The following is a 17,823-nucleotide window of genomic DNA, read 5'->3' on the forward strand; positions in this document are numbered from 1 at the left end:
GGCATAGGGAAAATGGAACAGTGCTTTCAATAGAAAGATGCAAATGTACACTCTCCCATATTTAATAATTTGATCCAAAAGAAACAGCAGTGTGTCACCAGATGGTTTAATATAACGTTTTGAATATAGACAGTGAACTTGTGAGTTTTATTTATGTGAAAGCTTTTTGATTCTAACGGCTACTCTAACAGGTATCTGTTAGTTCTTCCCGCGAGGGTTCCCAAAGTGGGGAGAGATTATTGGGTTTGCAGTCTGACCTTGCGTGTGTTAAATGTTATGTGGTTGCGGGCTGCGGGCAGACGCTTCTCGTTGTGGGCTGCCTTGCCTCTGTTCCACGGAGTCCTTGCAGCTGTGGAAGTTCTCAGAGAGGAGTTGTCCTTTCCTCTTAATTGCATGAAGTTTATAATCAAGAAAGCTATAGAGAGTTTCAGGCTCTTCCATACTTGTTGGGTTTTTTGCCTGTATTGATCCCCAATTTCTGTTTGGAAAGGCATTCCCTTCTGGAAAATATCTGACGCAGAGCACTGTAAAATTATTTATAGAGGAGTTTTGCTCTTAAAATTAACCAGAATTGAATAAGACTGAGGAAGAGGTCAGAACTGCTCCCGTAAGAGTAAATCTCACTTCTGGGGAGGGGCGGGGGAGCGATTGAGAACGGCCATTAAGTTGTTATGTAATGTACTAATGAAGAGAATTAAATTAACGGCCGGGAGAACGTGTTGGGTGGTGGAGGGACCTTGCGGTGCGGTGGGTGGTGTCCTGCGGCTGCCAGCCCCGTGCTCCACCGCCGCCAGCCTGCTCGGAGTCTTCCTCGGCGGAGCCCGTGCTCCGCGGTGCTGCTCGCCGCCGCGGATGCCGAAGCTCTGACTGAAGCCGTAGCGGGAGGAAAAAAAGCCTGGAAGGAACGAGTCGTACAGAGCAAAAAGACAAGGCTGTCAGTTGTGCTGTTTTCAGCGTAAAAAGGTTGTTATTTAGCCAAAAAAGATTTATTTTCTGAAAGCACATAAAGCGGCGTGTTTAAAGAAACACCTTTTTCATACTCGAGATGTGAAGAAGAGAGACTGACTTGTTCCGAAAACACATCAAAATGATATTTAAATTCAGGTTGGCTGTCCCTTTAATCAGTAAGTAATGAGGCAGTGCTTCTAACCTGCGTGAGCCTAAACTGAGGAAAAGAGGGATGAGTTATTACAGCGGATCGTGTACAGCAGCTACTAGTGTTGTAACTCCTGATCAAAGCAGAAGCTGCGTTTGTCTGTCACCGGAGCTTGGCAGGGGGGTTTGTTGCTCTCTGAGCTCCAAAATTCAGTGTCACGTTTGAAGTACGTTGTTTTGGGGTTTTTTTCCTTCGATTTCCTTACTGTCACATAAAAAGATAGTAAACACACGGTAGCGCGTGCGCAGATGTGAGAAGTACTTTGCTTACTAACTGTCGACTTTCGGAATTTTTTTTTTTTTTTTTTAAATGCTTTTGGTGCATTTGCTTTATTTGAGGAAGGCGAGCAGGTCTCCTTTGCGCGCAGAGCAGACGTGTGGTCACTGCTTTGGTATTTGGATGGGACCCTATCCACCCGGCCGCCTCCAGCCCGTGGGGGAGGCCGGACCCCGCGTCCCGCCGCGGCGCAGGGTGTCAGCTGCACAGGTTGGGCTGATTCCATCCCTAACGGGTATTTATATGGAACGAGCATCGCCTAGAAATGAGATCCGGGGTGGAAGTCGAGAGGCCCGAGTCTACTTTTAATGCCGCCGGTCCCCTGAAGGGACAGCCCTTTGATTTTGAATATACTACTTAATTTTTTTTTTTTTTTTTTTTTTACTATATTAACATAATGTCTGACGTGACAGCGTTTTGGCTGTATTAATTAACATAATGTCTGACGTGACGGCTCTGTTTTGGCTGTATTAATTAACATAATGTCTGATGTGACGGCTCTGTTTTGGAGAGAGCGTGTATTATACATAGGAGTGCATTAAAGCATCTAACGAGAAGGAGCTTCGTAAAAGACTTGTTGAATTGAACCCTTAGTGGAGGAAGGCCACGCGGTACGTTATTCAACGCTTTTTACCTGATATTTGGGGCAGAGGGTTAGCGCCTTTTGCGGGCTCAGCAGGCAGGTTGCTCCCCGCTCATCTGACTTTTCCCTTTCCTCGCTGACAGAAAAGCTCGCCGAAGCTCAGCGCAGGTTTACGACTCTTCGGACGGAGTTACAATCGACTTTGGACGCCCAGAAAGAAGCCAGCGGGGCTTCCACGCTGCCGCGGCGCAGAAAGCCCGTCTTCCACCTGTCCCACGAGGAGCGTGTCCAGCACAGGAACATCAAGGACCTGAAATTGGCCTTCAGCGAGCTCTACCTCAGCCTCATCCTCCTGCAGAACTATCAGGTACCCACCCAAGGAGGTGGTTTTACAAAGCCCTGTGCGCAGATGTCTCTGTGCATCCTCAAAGTGCCTCGTTCAAGCCAAACCTTTCTTTCTTTTTCTTTTTTTTTTTTTTAAATTTTGGGGTTCCTAAATGTTTTTAAAGAAAAGGCAGATGCCTAGCAGCTAGCAGCGTACGTCTTGTTGGGTTTTGAGCTAGAAACGCAGAAGGATCTTCTTTATTTTTCCTTTTCTGGGCTGGCTGACCCCAGCATCCTTGGCCCAGGCACGGCCGGGACACAAAGTCACTTTGGGGCCTCTTTCTTCTATAAGGTGTTGTTCTGTGCCTGGCAAGTTGGAGAAGCAGCTCTTTTTATCTAATATTTATAATGAAACTTGGAATGCTAATGTTCTGTTTCCTCTTGGTGTTACCATGGTAGTGACTGTGACCCTGTTATATCTGAATTTCGTCTTAAAACATCCATTAAAAAAAAAAAAAAAAAGTTTTTAATTCTGTAGGATACACGCTCGTTTGCCTTGAAGTACAAAAAAACCAAATCTTTAGTTGTACTTGGATTTCTGGCATGAAAGGGCATGTTAAATATTGCAGATGCTGATTTTTGTTCCAAAAATCTTGGAACAAAGATCTGTAACTGTTAAAATATTTTTTTGCTGGGCTAGCTCTTTTGGAGTTAAATACTCGGAAATGCTTTCAAATGCCTTATTTTGCAAGATTTTTAGCTTGTTAAATAAGAATGTTGGAAGCTAAATTCACTACCTCTATATTTAGATCCTTACCAGTGCTGTACTGGAGAATTTTACTAGACGAAATTCACCGTAGGAATTAATTTAATACCACTCTGCGGTATGGACAAAACTTAATTCTTCCAAAATTCTTAATGTTTGTACCTCTCCTAAAACGATGTTATGTCCTTGAGCACATGCACGCACATTGCTGACACTTACTCACTCCAGATGCCTCAACTGGAATTTCTTTAATACTGAGTTTCCAGGTTGGAAAAATCTGGGTCCAAGTTGTGTTAGAACAAGCATCAGGCTGCCCCCAAGGGAAGCTCTCGAGGATGTTCAATCACCTCTTACAAACATTTTAACTACTTATTGTCATTGGTTGAACAGACACCCCTCTGTGAGTCCCGAACACGGGTTTCATAGTTGCAGAAACTATTTCTGGGTATCTCCATAAAGCCCTTTAACTACTAGAGGTAGTTCCTAGTTCAAAATCCTGGGAAAGGTGGAGTATCCTTCACTTTTCAGGTATGGAGCAAAGCAGTATTACCTGCTGTGATTTCTTCAGGCTTTTAAGAAAAGCAAGCTTTTACTCTCGGTTACAAAAATCACTTCTGAGGCTTGACGAAGAACTTAAATAGAGGATGGCACAGATCATTCTTTTGGAAAGATCTTTTCCTACTCTGCATCAGTGAAGAAAAGCATCTTGCACGCTTATACTTTTGCTTTTTGCTACCACGAGTCCAGGTCCGTTGTATGTATATTAAATACTGATGTAAACCCCATCTGGATTTGATAGTTTTCAGAGTTTCCAAAAGGAGCAGACCTTTCTACAACCTAACTTGAAAGAGAGAATGAGAAAAACTAGTTCAAATTGGTTTTGAAGTTTAGGACATGGAACACAAGTACTAAACCAAACATAAACCCAGAGTACTACTCTCAATCACTTCTGAGCTTACAATGTAAGGACTAGGAGTATTCAAGACCTTGCAGTTTCAGAGAGGGAAAATAGTAACGTGGTGGGAAGATAACACAGCTGAGGCCTTTGTGTAGGACATAAAAGGAAATTACCAGCAAATTCCTCAGTCTGGTAGAACTGAAGAAAGAGCAGAAGTTGTGTGTGTTCATTCCTAAGGTTCACAAACCAAACATCAGGTGAAACTATAACTTGAACTCCAGGGCAGCTGTTACTTATTTGACTTACCAATGATGAAGCTTCTGATAAAATTAACTTATTGTTGACAGTAACATATAGTTCTAGAGTATGTATGTATAGAAATAAATCAATTTGTTTGAAATACTGTGTTTTAGAACAAGCACATCTTGAGAAATTATGTATATAGGCATATACTATATATAATATAGGACACCGGTGAGGCAAATAACGGAGGCTGAATCAGTCTTATTAAACTGCTGTGCATTTGCCTTGCTGATGCATTTCGTAATACACTTGTAATGAGCAAAGATTTTGAGTCCACTGTTTGATCCAATGTGATCTTGCGTAATATTATTGCAGAAGTTGCACTGATATTTTTGTTTGGTTGGTTTGGTTTGGGGTTTTTGTGTGTGTGGTGGTGTTTGGTTTGTTTTGGTTTTCCCTTTAATGACAAAATATACCATTATTTGATTCACGTCAATGGATTCGATTAGTATCCAGCAGAAATGGAAGTCAGGCTCAGAGAAAGCCCCTTGCTGAATAAAAGCATCCACGAACAGCAAGAACCCCAAAACACCTGACTGCGTAAAGGGTGTTTGCCGGCTCCGTTTCACAGTTCGTCGCTGCGTGTTCCTCGTCAGAAGCCCCGCTGTGACCAACGGTGTTTTTATCAAGCACTTTGGAGTTGCAGAGTTTTTGCAGCCGGAGGATGAGACGCTGCTGGAGAGTTTTCTAGGCTGTCTGATGGGGCCATGACCGCCCTGCCACGGCGCACCAGAGCCCAGCCGTGATTGCACGCGTGGCGGATAAAGTGACGTTAGTTCAGGCTACAGAAAAATCTCTGACCAAACCCACCGTTTTGTCACATCTTTTTCAAATGTATGGAATAGCGGTCTTCTCTCCCTGGGGGTGGAAGGCTGGCTTTTCTAATAGAAAGTAATTAAAGTCTCTTGTCTGCAATAATGCAGATCGTTAATGCGTTGGCTTCCTGCTCCTGTCTCCCTAGCCTCATTTCCCCACCTATATGGTTGAGGTCTGGTATTAAATCACTCTAAGCATAATTAGATTGAGAATAATTTCAGTGAGTAGTCGGCGCCTCTCCTCAGGGCACTGGATTTTGCTGTTTCCTCTGGATTTCTTTCCAAGTTACTTTCTAAGCTTTTTCAGAAGTGAATCTTGCTGTGGTCTGTCCGCATTCCTGCTGTTGCTCAAATGAAACGTTGAGTCTTTCGAGTGGCGTTTTCTGTATAATGAAATGCAGGATTTGAAATGCATCTCGTCGCAGCAGTTGCCTGCAGCGTGAGGAGCTTTGCCTTTCTTTAGTCACTGTCCATTAGAAGAGTGTTGGGTCAGGGCTCAAATGCGACTTGGAAATCAACCTTTAATTCTGGTTTTAGTGCAGCATCGTGTGCTTATATCGATAGACTAGAGACTTACATCTCCCACACCTGCAAACCTAAACTAGTTTGCAGTTATCGTGTAGTGCATTCTGTGGAAAAGGATGATGTCGTGGGGAGGCACTTGTCTGGGTTTAATCTGCATCTTTTAAAACTTCCTCAAGTTTTCTGTTGCACAAGGATTTCCCTTCTATGATGCCTCTTGTCTGGAGAAGTTGATTTGAAAGCAGCGTGAAGTTTAAAGAAGCCAGAAGTCAGTAGCCTGGCCTTTTCAAAAGGGAAAATACCTTGAATGCGGGACTTGGGAGAAAACATCGTCTTTCTGCAGCTTTCTGTTGTTGTTAAGAGCATTTGCTTACAGCTGCTTCTAATCCAGAGACTAATTGCCGAGTTGCAGTACCTGGGATGTATGCAGCAAAGTGCACCCTGGCAGAGAGAGCGTGTCTTGAAATATCCTAAATCATACAAGTTTTGAGTATGTCCACAGGTTATTTGTCTTCAGTGAGTTTTTCGTCAGGAGTGTTGTCTCTTCCTGCATTAAGGAGTAAAGTGGCAGTGATTTGGCTTTTCAGGGAATATGAGGTTTAGGTAGTCCCCTGCAAACAAGTTACCTCTTTTTATGCCCTCAAGCCCCACATTTTTTCTGTTATTTGCGAGAGATATGTATTGCTTCTAATAAACTAATAACTCAAAAACTTCCTGACAGTAGATACAATCATTTAGATTCTTCTTATTAACTATTCCATTTTTTTTGCTAGCACTGGAAATATAACCATTTAACTTTCTCGGGAGCTGAGGTTAAAAGCCAATAACCGTTGTCCTTTGTCTGCAGAACCTGAACTTCACCGGCTTCCGCAAGATCTTGAAGAAGCATGACAAGAACCTGGAGACGACACGGGGGGCAGAATGGCGGGTGGCCGAGGTGGAGGTGGCGCCTTTCTACACCTGCAAGAAGATCAACCAGCTTATCTCCGAAACAGAGGTAACGATGCCAGTCTGGGCACTGCCCCTCTTTCAACTAGAAAAGAACGTTTCCTTGTTCACTACTGATTCCCGTAATGTTTTGCCCCCTCTGTAGCTTGTGTTCACCACCAAGACAACTATTAATTGATTTTTGAAATGCCGCTGATTTCTGGCACCACTTACGTAAGCTTGGGCATGTTCTTTTCAGCTGGGAGCTTTTCACTCCGAAAAGCTCATGCAGGATTAGCTTGTATTGTGCAATATTAAACATGATGCCGCGTGGTGAGCTTTTCGTGTCTCTGTTACCATGCGCTAGAAGAGTATTGGGCCAGGGCTCAAATGTAACTTGGAAATCAACGGCTGGTTTTTTTTGTTTTAATGCCGTACCTTGTGCTTATCATTAGAATGAACTTCTACGATGTGTATCTTTATCTCCTTAGGAAGTGGTGACCAACGAGTTAGAAGATGGAGACAGACAGAAGGCTATGAAACGTTTGCGTGTTCCACCCTTAGGAGCAGCTCAGGTAAGGGCTGGAGTTATATAGTGAAGAAGCTTCTCTGGCTTGTCAAGGTGCCAAATTAGATTCCACATTTGAACAAAGTAGTGAAAATAATTGATGCGAGCGTGCTCCACAAATCGTGCGGGGAGCACGGTCACATAATCTGCTTTAGTTCCGGAAGATTTGGAAATAGCTTACTTACTATTCCTAATGCATGCAGACAAGGTAATGAAAGCATGAGATAAATAGTAAAAGGAAATTTGTGCTAATAATGGCATATGCTTACTGTTTGTGTGGTCTGGAATATTTTTCAAGGGGTGTTGAGATGCCCAAGCTCTGTTTCAACACAGCAACGAGCAAGAATATTATGCAGCATTTTAAAAAATCCTCACTTCAGGAGCAAAAGTGTGATCAGCAATCAGGGCACTGTATCCCTGATTTTAAATTTACTCTGCAAATGAGTCTAACTTTGCTGATAACCTGTTTACTCTGCCTGAACGCCACCGTTGCTTTGTTCACAGCCTGTCCCAGCCTGGACAACGTTCAGGGTTGGATTGTTCTGTGGGTTGTTCATTGCACTCAACGTCACCGTCATACTTTCAGGTGGGTATCTTCTGTTCTTCTGGTTTCTTCCTTATTCTTGGAGGGATATTCTGGAGGTGCAACATGCGTATATAGCGACAGGTTTCTGTTACTCTTCTGTGAACACACAGCTCTCGCCCGCCTTGAGAGAGGTTCTCATAGAACTTAAGTTTTGCATGGTACTGGCTCCCTACAGAGAGCAGGACCAGACACAGCCATGTAAGCATTATGCCACACAAGACATTTTCCTGTAGAAATTTCTAGGATTTCAGTGCCTGGTGCCTATTAATGGAATGAATTGGATTTTTCTTGTTGGCAGGTTTTGGCAAGGTTGTTTAAAAGCTACAATAAATTACTGCATATCTCAGGCCTTGGTTTTATTCTGCTTTGCACCTTCTGAGTTAGACTCTGATTAGAGTAAAAGCCGTGTTAGTCCTGTAGATCCAGATACGGCGCTTAATCACAAGCGGCTTTACTAATTGTGTGTGTGATTTCAGTAGTGTTATAACTTGCTTAAGCAGTACAAAGGAAAAAGCTTAATAAGTCAACATACGAGCTCTTGCGTTAGGGAAAGCCCATGTCTGTGTTTTTGACGTAAGAGAATTTTTGATCAGATGTTTCTGTAATTGGATCCAGCCATCTCTTGGGATAAGATTTCTCTGTTTGAGAAGCTGTTTGCAGCGCTTCCCTTTTGGTCTTGCTGTGGTAGAGGCAGAAAGTTGACCCGTCCGTGTGAAGGGGCCGTTTAATGTGTATAAGCTGTTCTTTATTCATCCCATCTTCTTTTTTCTGTAACTTACACGTTTGATCTTTGTGCGAGATGCAAATACGATTGAAGCCAGTTGTGTTTGCTTTGTCTATCAGTATTAAGAATGAAGTGACACAGTTGTGAGGATGAATTCATAAAAATTATTATCTCTCTAAAGCAGATGTTACTAACCTAGTGTGAATAATAGGTATGTTTGCATCAGCAGACATGACCTGATATCTGTATGTTACTTCAGATACTGGGCAAAAACTATATTCTAACTGCAAAGTGTTTGTTTTTTAATTGGATATTACTTTGCTAACCTCTGTGCTACTTTTGCCAAATCATTTTTATGATTTGACTGAGGTAGGATTTTAGCATTGTATGTGTAGGGTCTGTGAAACAGCATTAGAACATGATTTCTAGTAGCAAACCGCTTCTGTGTTGCATAATTTTAAAAGTAGAATGGCAACATTTTATGATTTGGGGTCCATTAAAGGCTGCAAATGCTATAGGTGGGTCCCAGGAGGCTGCCACCCTAACGAGGGTGAATTTTGAGGCCGTAGCAGCTTTCCTAGGTGCCAAGCTTGCAGTGTTGGGTTTAAGGGGAAAGAGTCTATGAATGGAAAATCTCTTTGCCTCGGGGCTTTAGTACAGAGCCCTGGGCTGGGTCACGCCAGCTGGCGATCTCGGACGCCTTTGGTGGACACTTCCCTGTGGCCTTGAGGGTCTTCAGTCAAACTGCTTGGCTGCAGTGAAGGAAACGGTTCAGTTAAGAACCGGTAAAAGGGAATTGAATCTGGCTTTTACGCTGCAAAGCTAAACTAGGTAGGGTCTTGGTATCAGAGGAGAGAATGTACAGAATTAGGCTTAGCTTCTGCGTGTTAGTAGCTCAGCACTGTGCTGTATCTGCTTTTTCTCCAGATCAGGCTGCTGTTCCACGTTGCAATTACAGTCCTCGACCACACCGAGAGTCCAGAAATAAGATTAGCGGGCATTACTATGGCAGTCGTATGCTGTACTGTCACATTGGACTGTGTCCAACTCGGGATAAACCTTTGTCTGGGTGTTCTGTCTCGAACAGCACACGGCACATCTGTACTGGTTCTGCCTGGTCATTTCTTCTTCGGTATTTTTGGGGCTACTCTGTCCTGTTTGGAAGCACCTCCCTTGGTTTTGTCTGCAGGCATTTCAGATTAAAATTTGAAATGCATGCTTTTGCAATTCCATATTTAGGACTCATTTCTTTCACCTTCTTCATGGTGTTTGTCATTTCCATCCTAAATTGGATTCTGTTTTGCCCGAATCCAATATCCTCTGTAAGTTTAAATTCAAAGCAACAGTTTTGGAGTTATTGTCCCTTGCATGATTTACCTCCATAATTTCATGTGGTATAAAGTACAGACGCTGAACTGATGAAACTTCTTACAGATATGCTTTCTCTGAGGAAAAGTTTGAAAAACTTGGGGCTGTAATGTAGGCAGGAGGGTTCGTGAGAATAAATTCTCAGCATCGATTCTTTAAAACTGCATGTTCTTTTTCCCCACCTGAAAAAGCGTGTGGGTAAGAAACACTCTGTGAAACTGAAAGTGAGGATTCAAACAACTGAATTTTATTTGTGCTTTTCTCATATTGGGCAATCAGGGGATAGTTATTTTGCAAAGGGTCTTGTGCTAGAGAAAGCCGATGCTGTATAAGGCTGCTCATTGTTCGAAATTAAGCAAATTTGTTTCCAGACCCCTGAAGACTGAACAAAAGAAGCAACAGGCTTTCCAGTATTGCTGCCTTATGTTGGCTTTTCTGTTTGGGTGCGGCTGGAAATTACATTGTTAGTTATGAATATGCATAACATTACAGCTGCATTGAGTTCAGTGATTAGGCACAGCTTAGCATTGTTTTAAATGCTGTAAATGGTGCCTCTTGGTTTTGTGTGGAGCTCAAGTATTCGTGTATCTGTCTGTTGGGGTTTCTTGTCCATTAAACCGGAACGTTTGAGTGTATATTGTCACTATTTATGCTGGTGCTGTCCCTCGTGCCTGTAGCGTGAGACAGGGGACTTAAGATGCTGCTGATGACCCGACGACACCAACTGGAGAGTGAATTTTCCCCAGATTACTCCTAAATCCACTGGCAGGTTAGGCAAAACATCCTCCACGTGCTGCGATATGCGGGTGTGTGCGAGTGTACCCTGTTTTCCTGGGGTGCAGCCAAGCGTCTGAGAGCCAACATAAAGCCGCTTTGCGACACGATTTGGACCATCACTAAGGTCGATTCATTTTTTTTTTTTTGTCTTTGCCAGGTGTGGCTTTTATAGATGGACCAAATGTGTGGCCACTGGTGAGAATCTATCGAGGTGGCTTTCTCCTGATAGAATTCCTCTTTCTCCTGGGTATCAACACGTACGGCTGGAGACAAGCTGGAGTGAATCACGTCCTCATCTTCGAACTCAATCCCCGCAGTAACTTGTCCCATCAGCATCTCTTTGAGGTAAACAGAATAGATTGGAGGAGCGGTGGAGCCGTGCGGTGTATCGGGAGGATAAATCCTGCACCGTTTCCTGGCAAGGAATTCTAACACAATTAGGAGAGGAAGTCGCTCAAGTCTGATTAGATTACAGGATTGAGCACTGCTCTCCCTTTCCTTATAATGAGAATTCATTGTAGGTTTCAGAGCTATATTTTCATAAGGTATCTATGTGGCTTTTTTTCTGTCTTTCTGTAGATTGCTGGTTTCCTGGGGGTTTTGTGGTGCCTGAGCCTGCTGGCATGTATATATGGTAAATTCACCTACATCCCTATGCAGGTGAACCCACTCATCTTGTACGGCTTCATGTTGCTTTTTCTCATCAACCCCACCAAAACCTTTTATTACAAGTCCCGATTTTGGCTGCTCAAACTATTGGTAAGTCTCAAACCTGGTTTAAACAAGTAAATAATGTTTTAAAAAATGCTGTAGCTGAGCAGCAGCAAAGTATATAAAACCAGCACTAATCTTGAGAGAAAAGGGGTGCTCGTATCACTGTGTATCATAGAGCTTGTCTGTACCAGCCTATCATTAGTCTTCGCATTGCAGGTAGCTACTTTTTAATCTTCCTCTAGACAGCTGTATATGTACGTACATACTGTTGTACATGTAGAAACACTGGGATATCTTTGCTTCTTTGTTCCTGAGTGTAGCGGAACAGATTGGTTGGGGTTACAGGGCTCTAAGGCAAGGCGGCGTGGATGCCGCTCAGCCCAAACCGGGCGAGCGCCAACCCTGGGAGGGCTCACTGATGGAGAAGGGAACCTTTGCAAAGGTTACTGCTTATAAAATTGTGTTCATCGGTGGGGTTTTTTTCAGCAAATCTGTTTGTGGTTTTAAGGAATTTCTTTTAGAGCCAACTTCTATTTTCCTGGTAAGATAGATTTGGTAAATTGGATGTAAATCTTCACGCTGCTTCAGTGTTCCAGTTATAGGTGGGAGCTCCAGAAGAACAGTTTTTAAACTTGTTGGGTGGTTCATCAGTTTCTTCCCCAATGGCTGTTTCACACATTCATCCCCACCCTGTATGCACTTTTAAATTGACTTTAATCAAACTGATTCCCTGGATACCTTGTCCTTGCTGGAACTGCTCTGAGAGCATCGGGCAGAAGAAGGTTTGGCCGACTGATGTTTTTCGTAGAATCATTTTAATGCCAATTAAAACGTTTAACTTTATTTGGAACATGACAAAGATGAAACATAGACTCGTGCTTCAAGCGTGTGTGTGCAGGTATACACACAGCTAGTTAACCTCTGGTATTTGATTTGCTCGCTTACTACTATTTCAGTTCCTTCCTATATTTGCCTTCCAGCCTTCAGCCATCTCTCACAGAGGTACTTTTAGTCCCAAGCCTCATTAGTCTTACTGCTGTCCCTTGGTGCTGGGGGAAGCTCTGGAAGTGCTCTAACCACATGAGCAGTATCTGTGCTAATTTATCTTAATGTCTTAACAGGGTAAGATTCTCAGTCTTCACAGAGCTCTTAGTTTCCAGGACCTGCTCTATCCCAGCTCTCTCTAGACTACGCTGCAGTCCGTGGTACAGACACACATTTGAGCGTGCACAGGCCAATTCATCCCTAGGTTTCCTGGGGAAAAAAGCTTCGTCAAATGCAAGATCACCTTAGCGGTGGAAAATGACACAGTACCTCTGGCTGTGTGTTATGTGGAAGGAGGAAGGGGAGTAAATAGGCCAGACAAACCACATAAAGAGTAACTGTTAGGCTTTTCTAATTTCTATTATATGTAATTGGCTGGCTGGGTGTATTTTATTTCTCCTTGCAGTCGCCAGCAACTGTCTGGGTGAAAGGAGGTTTAAACAGCACGATTTTTAGAACCGCGCTGTTCAAACAAATTTTGGTTTGGTGAGTGTTTTTCTTCACATGCTTGGTAGATTTCATTTCCAGCCACAATGACGTCTGACATATCGAGTGTAGCAGAGCATCACTGGCACCTTCAATTTTTCTAGAACCAAATCAGGACCACACTTTAGCGTGTTGCAGCATTTTGTGATGGATCTGGGAGGCTTACTGCATCCACCCCTGACCATCAACAGCCGCTTGTTGGTACTCACGAGTGGGATCTGCTTTGATCGCCCCTGAGGAACTGCAGGTTGCACTTGAGTTGATCTTAGTAAGTTTAATTCCCATGCCAGGCTCTTCTTTCTCGCCTGCGTGCTTAGGCGAGCGTTCTTTGCCCCTTTGCTGCCGGACGAGAAGCCCACGAGGGCATTCGTGCGGGCTGAGGAGAGCGGCTCGCCGGGAGGAATCGGATCCCGGCGCAGGGGATGGCGCGGTGTCTGCGAGCCCACGCTCTCCGCCAAACAACTGCAGGGAGCCTGTCTGGGAGAGGTGAAAATCGAGGAAGTCTTTAGCTCCAGCTCAAATATCTCCAGTCTCAGCGCTTATTGAAACTGCAGAGATCAGCACCAGGAAGCCTTGTGCTTGGATTGTGCCGCCGTTGATATATGATTGCAACCGATGACTTGAAACTGAGGGTCAGCTCCAGCTTTTGGTGTTTTATGGTTTTATTCTTGCGGTCCGTCTTCACTGGAGGATGTTGCAGACATTGCTCGGTTGGGAGTTGCAGACTTGCCGGTGGTACCTGCCCAGGGGCAGTGCTTTCTGCTGCCAGCACCCTTCGGTAGTTTGGAGGGTCCAAACAGCAGCTCAGGTCCTTGAGGAGAGTTGACTGAGACGCCAGTTCCCTCAAAAGGTTGCGTACAGATCTGCTGATCCCTCCTCTGCTGTAACCTTTAGGTAGAAAGCTTCTACTCTCTTAAAAATTCTATGCTCTCATTTGGCAGTGCTGAAGTGTGTCTCCCTAGGTTAAATAACAGCATGGATTTTATTAATTTCTTATTTTTTCTTTTTCTTTTTTTTTTTTTTCAAGGATATATATCTGTAAAGCTGTTTTTACATTTCATTTGTTTTAGTTAGACTTTGTTCATGGGGAAAAAAAAAAAACAAACACATAGTCTACGGTGAAACCGGTGAAGGTGGCATCAGGGAGCGCTGGTGAAACAGAGGAAGGGCCTTTTGCAAAGAAAGGCCGGTGTGGCTTCTCTGCCCTCTGCAGAAGCTGCTGTGCAGCTGGGCAGCTGTGAGGACAGACCTCCCTGGCGGCTGGCCCTCCTCGAGCCTTTCTAACAGGTGCCGTCCTACGTGAGCGCAGTGCTTGCTGGGTCGAGATCCATATCTGCTTTATGCCGCTAAGTCTTCATCCCCTATTTGGCTTTGAAATTTAGGACCAGAGCCTTAAATAGGCATTACAGGCTGAACCTGTCAGTCCTTTCCCAGGTTTCTGTAGCCGTGTACCCTTTAGGTTAATAAGGAACGATATAAAAGATCAGTGTTAGCTGGTGCTTTCATTAATTTAAAGGTTCATAAATCTCTGAAGTACCGGATGGTGCTGGTGCCGTCTCTTTGAGAAATTGGCTGTTAGTAACTATAACTAACCGGGTAGAGAGAGTTGTAATCAAAGGTAATGGGCCATGAAAACTGTCTGATTTGAAAGCAGCAAAACTGCTGTTCAGGCTTAGAGAGAAAGTGGACTGGGATTGAGGGGGAATCTAATTGACAGCCAAGAGGATTTCCTCTGCCCTTTCTTTAACTCTTTCCCTGCTAGAGGCCTTGGCAGTAACAACCATTCTTGCAACATCTAACACCAAAGAACAACTAATGCGTTAAGTAAGCCGAGGCGGGGGGTCAGGCTGATGGCCATGCTGGGGGCCTGTAATCTCAGTGCCACTCAGCGTGAGGGTGACGGTAAGTGCGGGACATGTCAACAGACGTGGCATAAATGGTTGAAAGCAAGCACTGGGCAAAATGAGGAGCAATGGGAGAAACAGAGCTGTGCAGAGCTCCTCCATGGAGACTGGGAATTTCTGGGAAAGAGCTTGTTTGGAGGAGACTGAGCTCTGCTGCCAGTAAAAAACCAACAAGGTGGGAGAGGACATGAGTAGTTGCATGCAGAAGGGAAAAAGCAGGAATGTTATTTGTGCTAAAAGTGAGGAGGCAGTTATCTTTTTTTATCATCAGGAGCGGAAGGTCAGCAATAAATCTTGAAGCGATTCTGTTACTTCCATATTTGTTCAATGCTGTGATGCGCTGCCACTGCGTTTAGATGTCTTTGACGCTGTGTCATGAATTATTCCTTTTTTTTTTTCCCCTGACAGTTTCGAGTGTTCACTGCTCCCTTCCACAAGGTAGGCTTCGCAGATTTCTGGCTGGCTGATCAGCTCAACAGCCTGGTCGTGATACTCATGGATCTGGAATACATGATCTGCTTCTACAGCTTTGAGGTTCAGTGGGAGGACAATGCTGGACTTCTGGCAAATACAGGTAGCGTAAAGCTGATGACCTGTGCAAACGTGGTCAAAATGACCTGAAAAAACACTGAGCAGTTCCGTAATCATCTGTCTGTTTTGAAGAGGGTTACCAGAGACGTAGGAAGCTAAAATAAGTGGCGTTCCTTGTAAACACAGCATTACAGAGATTCTCCCCTTTCTTACTTCCATCCAGAGAAATGGAATTTCACATCAGTGTTCATTTCCTAATCTAGCCATTTGGCCTGATTTATATGTTCATCATGGAATTTAGACGTGACACTTCTTGATTGGAGAGAGAAATCCATTTTCCTGGCATTATTGTTTTATTTCATAGTGGTTTAACCGTGTATTTGCTTTTAGCCTATTCTGTTGCTCAGCATGAAAATGAATCGCGTGAACTTGTTAACCACGATTTTCTGTGCTGTAGCCTGAATCTTACAGGCTCCATCGCAGTGCCCTGGAGCAAGAGAGGGTGGAGAAACTTCCTCAGAGCTCGTTAATGCCACCCCTTGTTCAATTAGAGTTGACGCTGTGACGCCGGGCTGTGCGTGCTCTGCCTCTCCTGTCCTTCCCAGCCAGAAAAGCCGCACGGTTGGCATACGAATTTTTGACTTTGGCCTTCCCAGGGGCAAACTCGTACCTGTCTCCCCCAGGATCGGGCTGTTGTCTTTCCATTTTAAGCGGTGGCTGCTGACAAATCGTGTTGGCTGATGGTTTTGACACCTGCTGAAAGAATTTGCAGTATGCTTCAATAAGCATCAGTGTTCACTTCGTTCTTCCAATCTGTCTGATCTTTCTCTTTCAGACGGTGTTGCAAGTAACTAAATATTTATTTATTTAAAATAATAATAAAAATAAAATAAAGCAACTGAGCAGATAACAACTTGTGCCCTTCCAATCCAAACAGTGTAATGATAACACAGTGCTTTGGGATAAATATCAACTAATAAGATGTCTCCATTAGTCTGAATAAGAAACAAATGTTTGTTAGTGGGGTGTTTGGTTTAGATGTGCTGAGCAAGACAACATAAGAATACAGCTCGCTTGGGGCTTCCAGGCAAAGCTGGGGTTTTTCTGGTGTTTTTCTCAATAAAAAGAAGGGTTTCAGACAGCGGTGTCATGTTGGTGTCATTGCCTTTCACCCCAGTTGTTGAAGCCATGAGTTGCTGTCGTGTCAAGTGATATTATGCTTGCAGAAAGGAACACGACAGGAGTTCTCAAACTTACTGACTCTGTGGCCCTGAAACTTTTTTGTTGCAGATAATCAGATTTGTTACAGCTACTCCTACGGAGTGAGAGCCGTTGTCCAGTGCATCCCTGCTTGGTTGCGATTCATCCAGTGCCTGCGCCGTTACCGTGATAACAAACGGGCCTTTCATCTGGTTAACGCTGGAAAATATTCCACCACCTTCTTCGTGGTGACATTTGCAGCCCTCTACAGCACTCACAAAGGTATGGGTTATTTTGGAAAATCCTTTGCAAGTCGTGGGATTTACTTTTTACATGGGAGAAGCTCGGGATGTGGCTTCTCATTGAAGCATGAACTTTTGTCTTTTGGCATCTGTGGAACATCTCAGTGGAAAGGCAAAGGCCTGCCTAGCTTGCAAAGAATATTTTAAGATCTTCCTTTAGGTTTTTTTTCACATACCTGGTCCGCTTAGAACGACGCTTCTGGAGTGCGATAGAGTATTTTCAGGTTTCTCTCTCTAAAGGAGAAAACTGAAATACCTGTCCATTTTTTCTGTGAAGGGAGGTGGAATGGGAGATGTATAAGGTGAGGGATAACCTAGGAAGTACTTCTCCCTTGACACTCATGAACACCTACCCTGGATCATCCGAATAAAGTCTCTCCATCATTCCTGAACACAGGCAGATGTGCACAGTGCCGGGAAAATGCCCTCTCTGGATTTCCCTGTGTGTCTCTATCCAAGTATTTTCTATGGCTGGTAGGAAGTTGTTTCCAATCCATTTAACTGCAGCTCTGATCCGTCAAGTTCCCCATCTCCCTGGAAACGACAATTACTCGATTCTGCTCTTGTTCTGAAGGGAAAAAGCTTTTAGTTTCTGCACTTCAGGCAGTCGCCCTGCCTTTCATTGTTCTGAAGTCCTAAAAGCTGCGTTCTTTCATTTGGAAACATGCGCCTCCTATTTCTCCAGGAATTAGCGACCTCAGACACTCCCGAGCAATTATTTATCCTGAAATATTATTGCGGTGGAGCAGGGAGAAGTGTTCAAGGCATACTTATATTTTTTTTGAGGGGCAGCAGGGTTATTAGAAACCCTCTAGCGGCCAAGAAATTGCTGTTTTGAGATAGCTGGGCCTGAAGTCACACCAGTGATGTTGGTCAAGCCTTGAGTTTTAGCGGCAGAGACGTGCACTGATGTGGGCTGGCTGAAGGCTGGAAGTTGGATGCTCCGTATCCAGAGGGACAGCGGATGCACCCTGACCCCTCAGAGCATCTCCTCCCGCTGCCGTGTCCCCCAGGCTTGTTCCCATTTTAACTAATTTGCTCGGTGACGT

The 17,823-nt window shown here is 44.1% G+C and overlaps 1 protein-coding gene across 2 annotated transcripts in view; it reads left to right on the forward strand.

Annotated features, from left to right (window-relative positions):
* Positions 1–17,823, forward strand: part of XPR1 (xenotropic and polytropic retrovirus receptor 1) — a 104,831-nt gene that overhangs the window by 71,964 nt on the left and 15,044 nt on the right. For both annotated transcript variants that reach the window (XR_010607309.1, XM_065648962.1), the window contains exons 4-11: positions 2,159–2,382; positions 6,491–6,640; positions 7,062–7,145; positions 7,643–7,724; positions 10,751–10,938; positions 11,173–11,352; positions 15,150–15,315; positions 16,563–16,754. Coding sequence is in view for 1 of the 2 variants with exons in the window: in XM_065648962.1 (XP_065505034.1) it covers positions 2,159–2,382; positions 6,491–6,640; positions 7,062–7,145; positions 7,643–7,724; positions 10,751–10,938; positions 11,173–11,352; positions 15,150–15,315; positions 16,563–16,754 (1,266 nt within the window). In the remaining variant the exon portion in view is untranslated. The remainder of the gene's footprint in view (positions 1–2,158; positions 2,383–6,490; positions 6,641–7,061; positions 7,146–7,642; positions 7,725–10,750; positions 10,939–11,172; positions 11,353–15,149; positions 15,316–16,562; positions 16,755–17,823) is intronic.

This window comes from Caloenas nicobarica, chromosome 20, assembly GCF_036013445.1.
Source record: "Caloenas nicobarica isolate bCalNic1 chromosome 20, bCalNic1.hap1, whole genome shotgun sequence".
Lineage (NCBI taxonomy): Eukaryota > Metazoa > Chordata > Aves > Columbiformes > Columbidae > Caloenas > Caloenas nicobarica.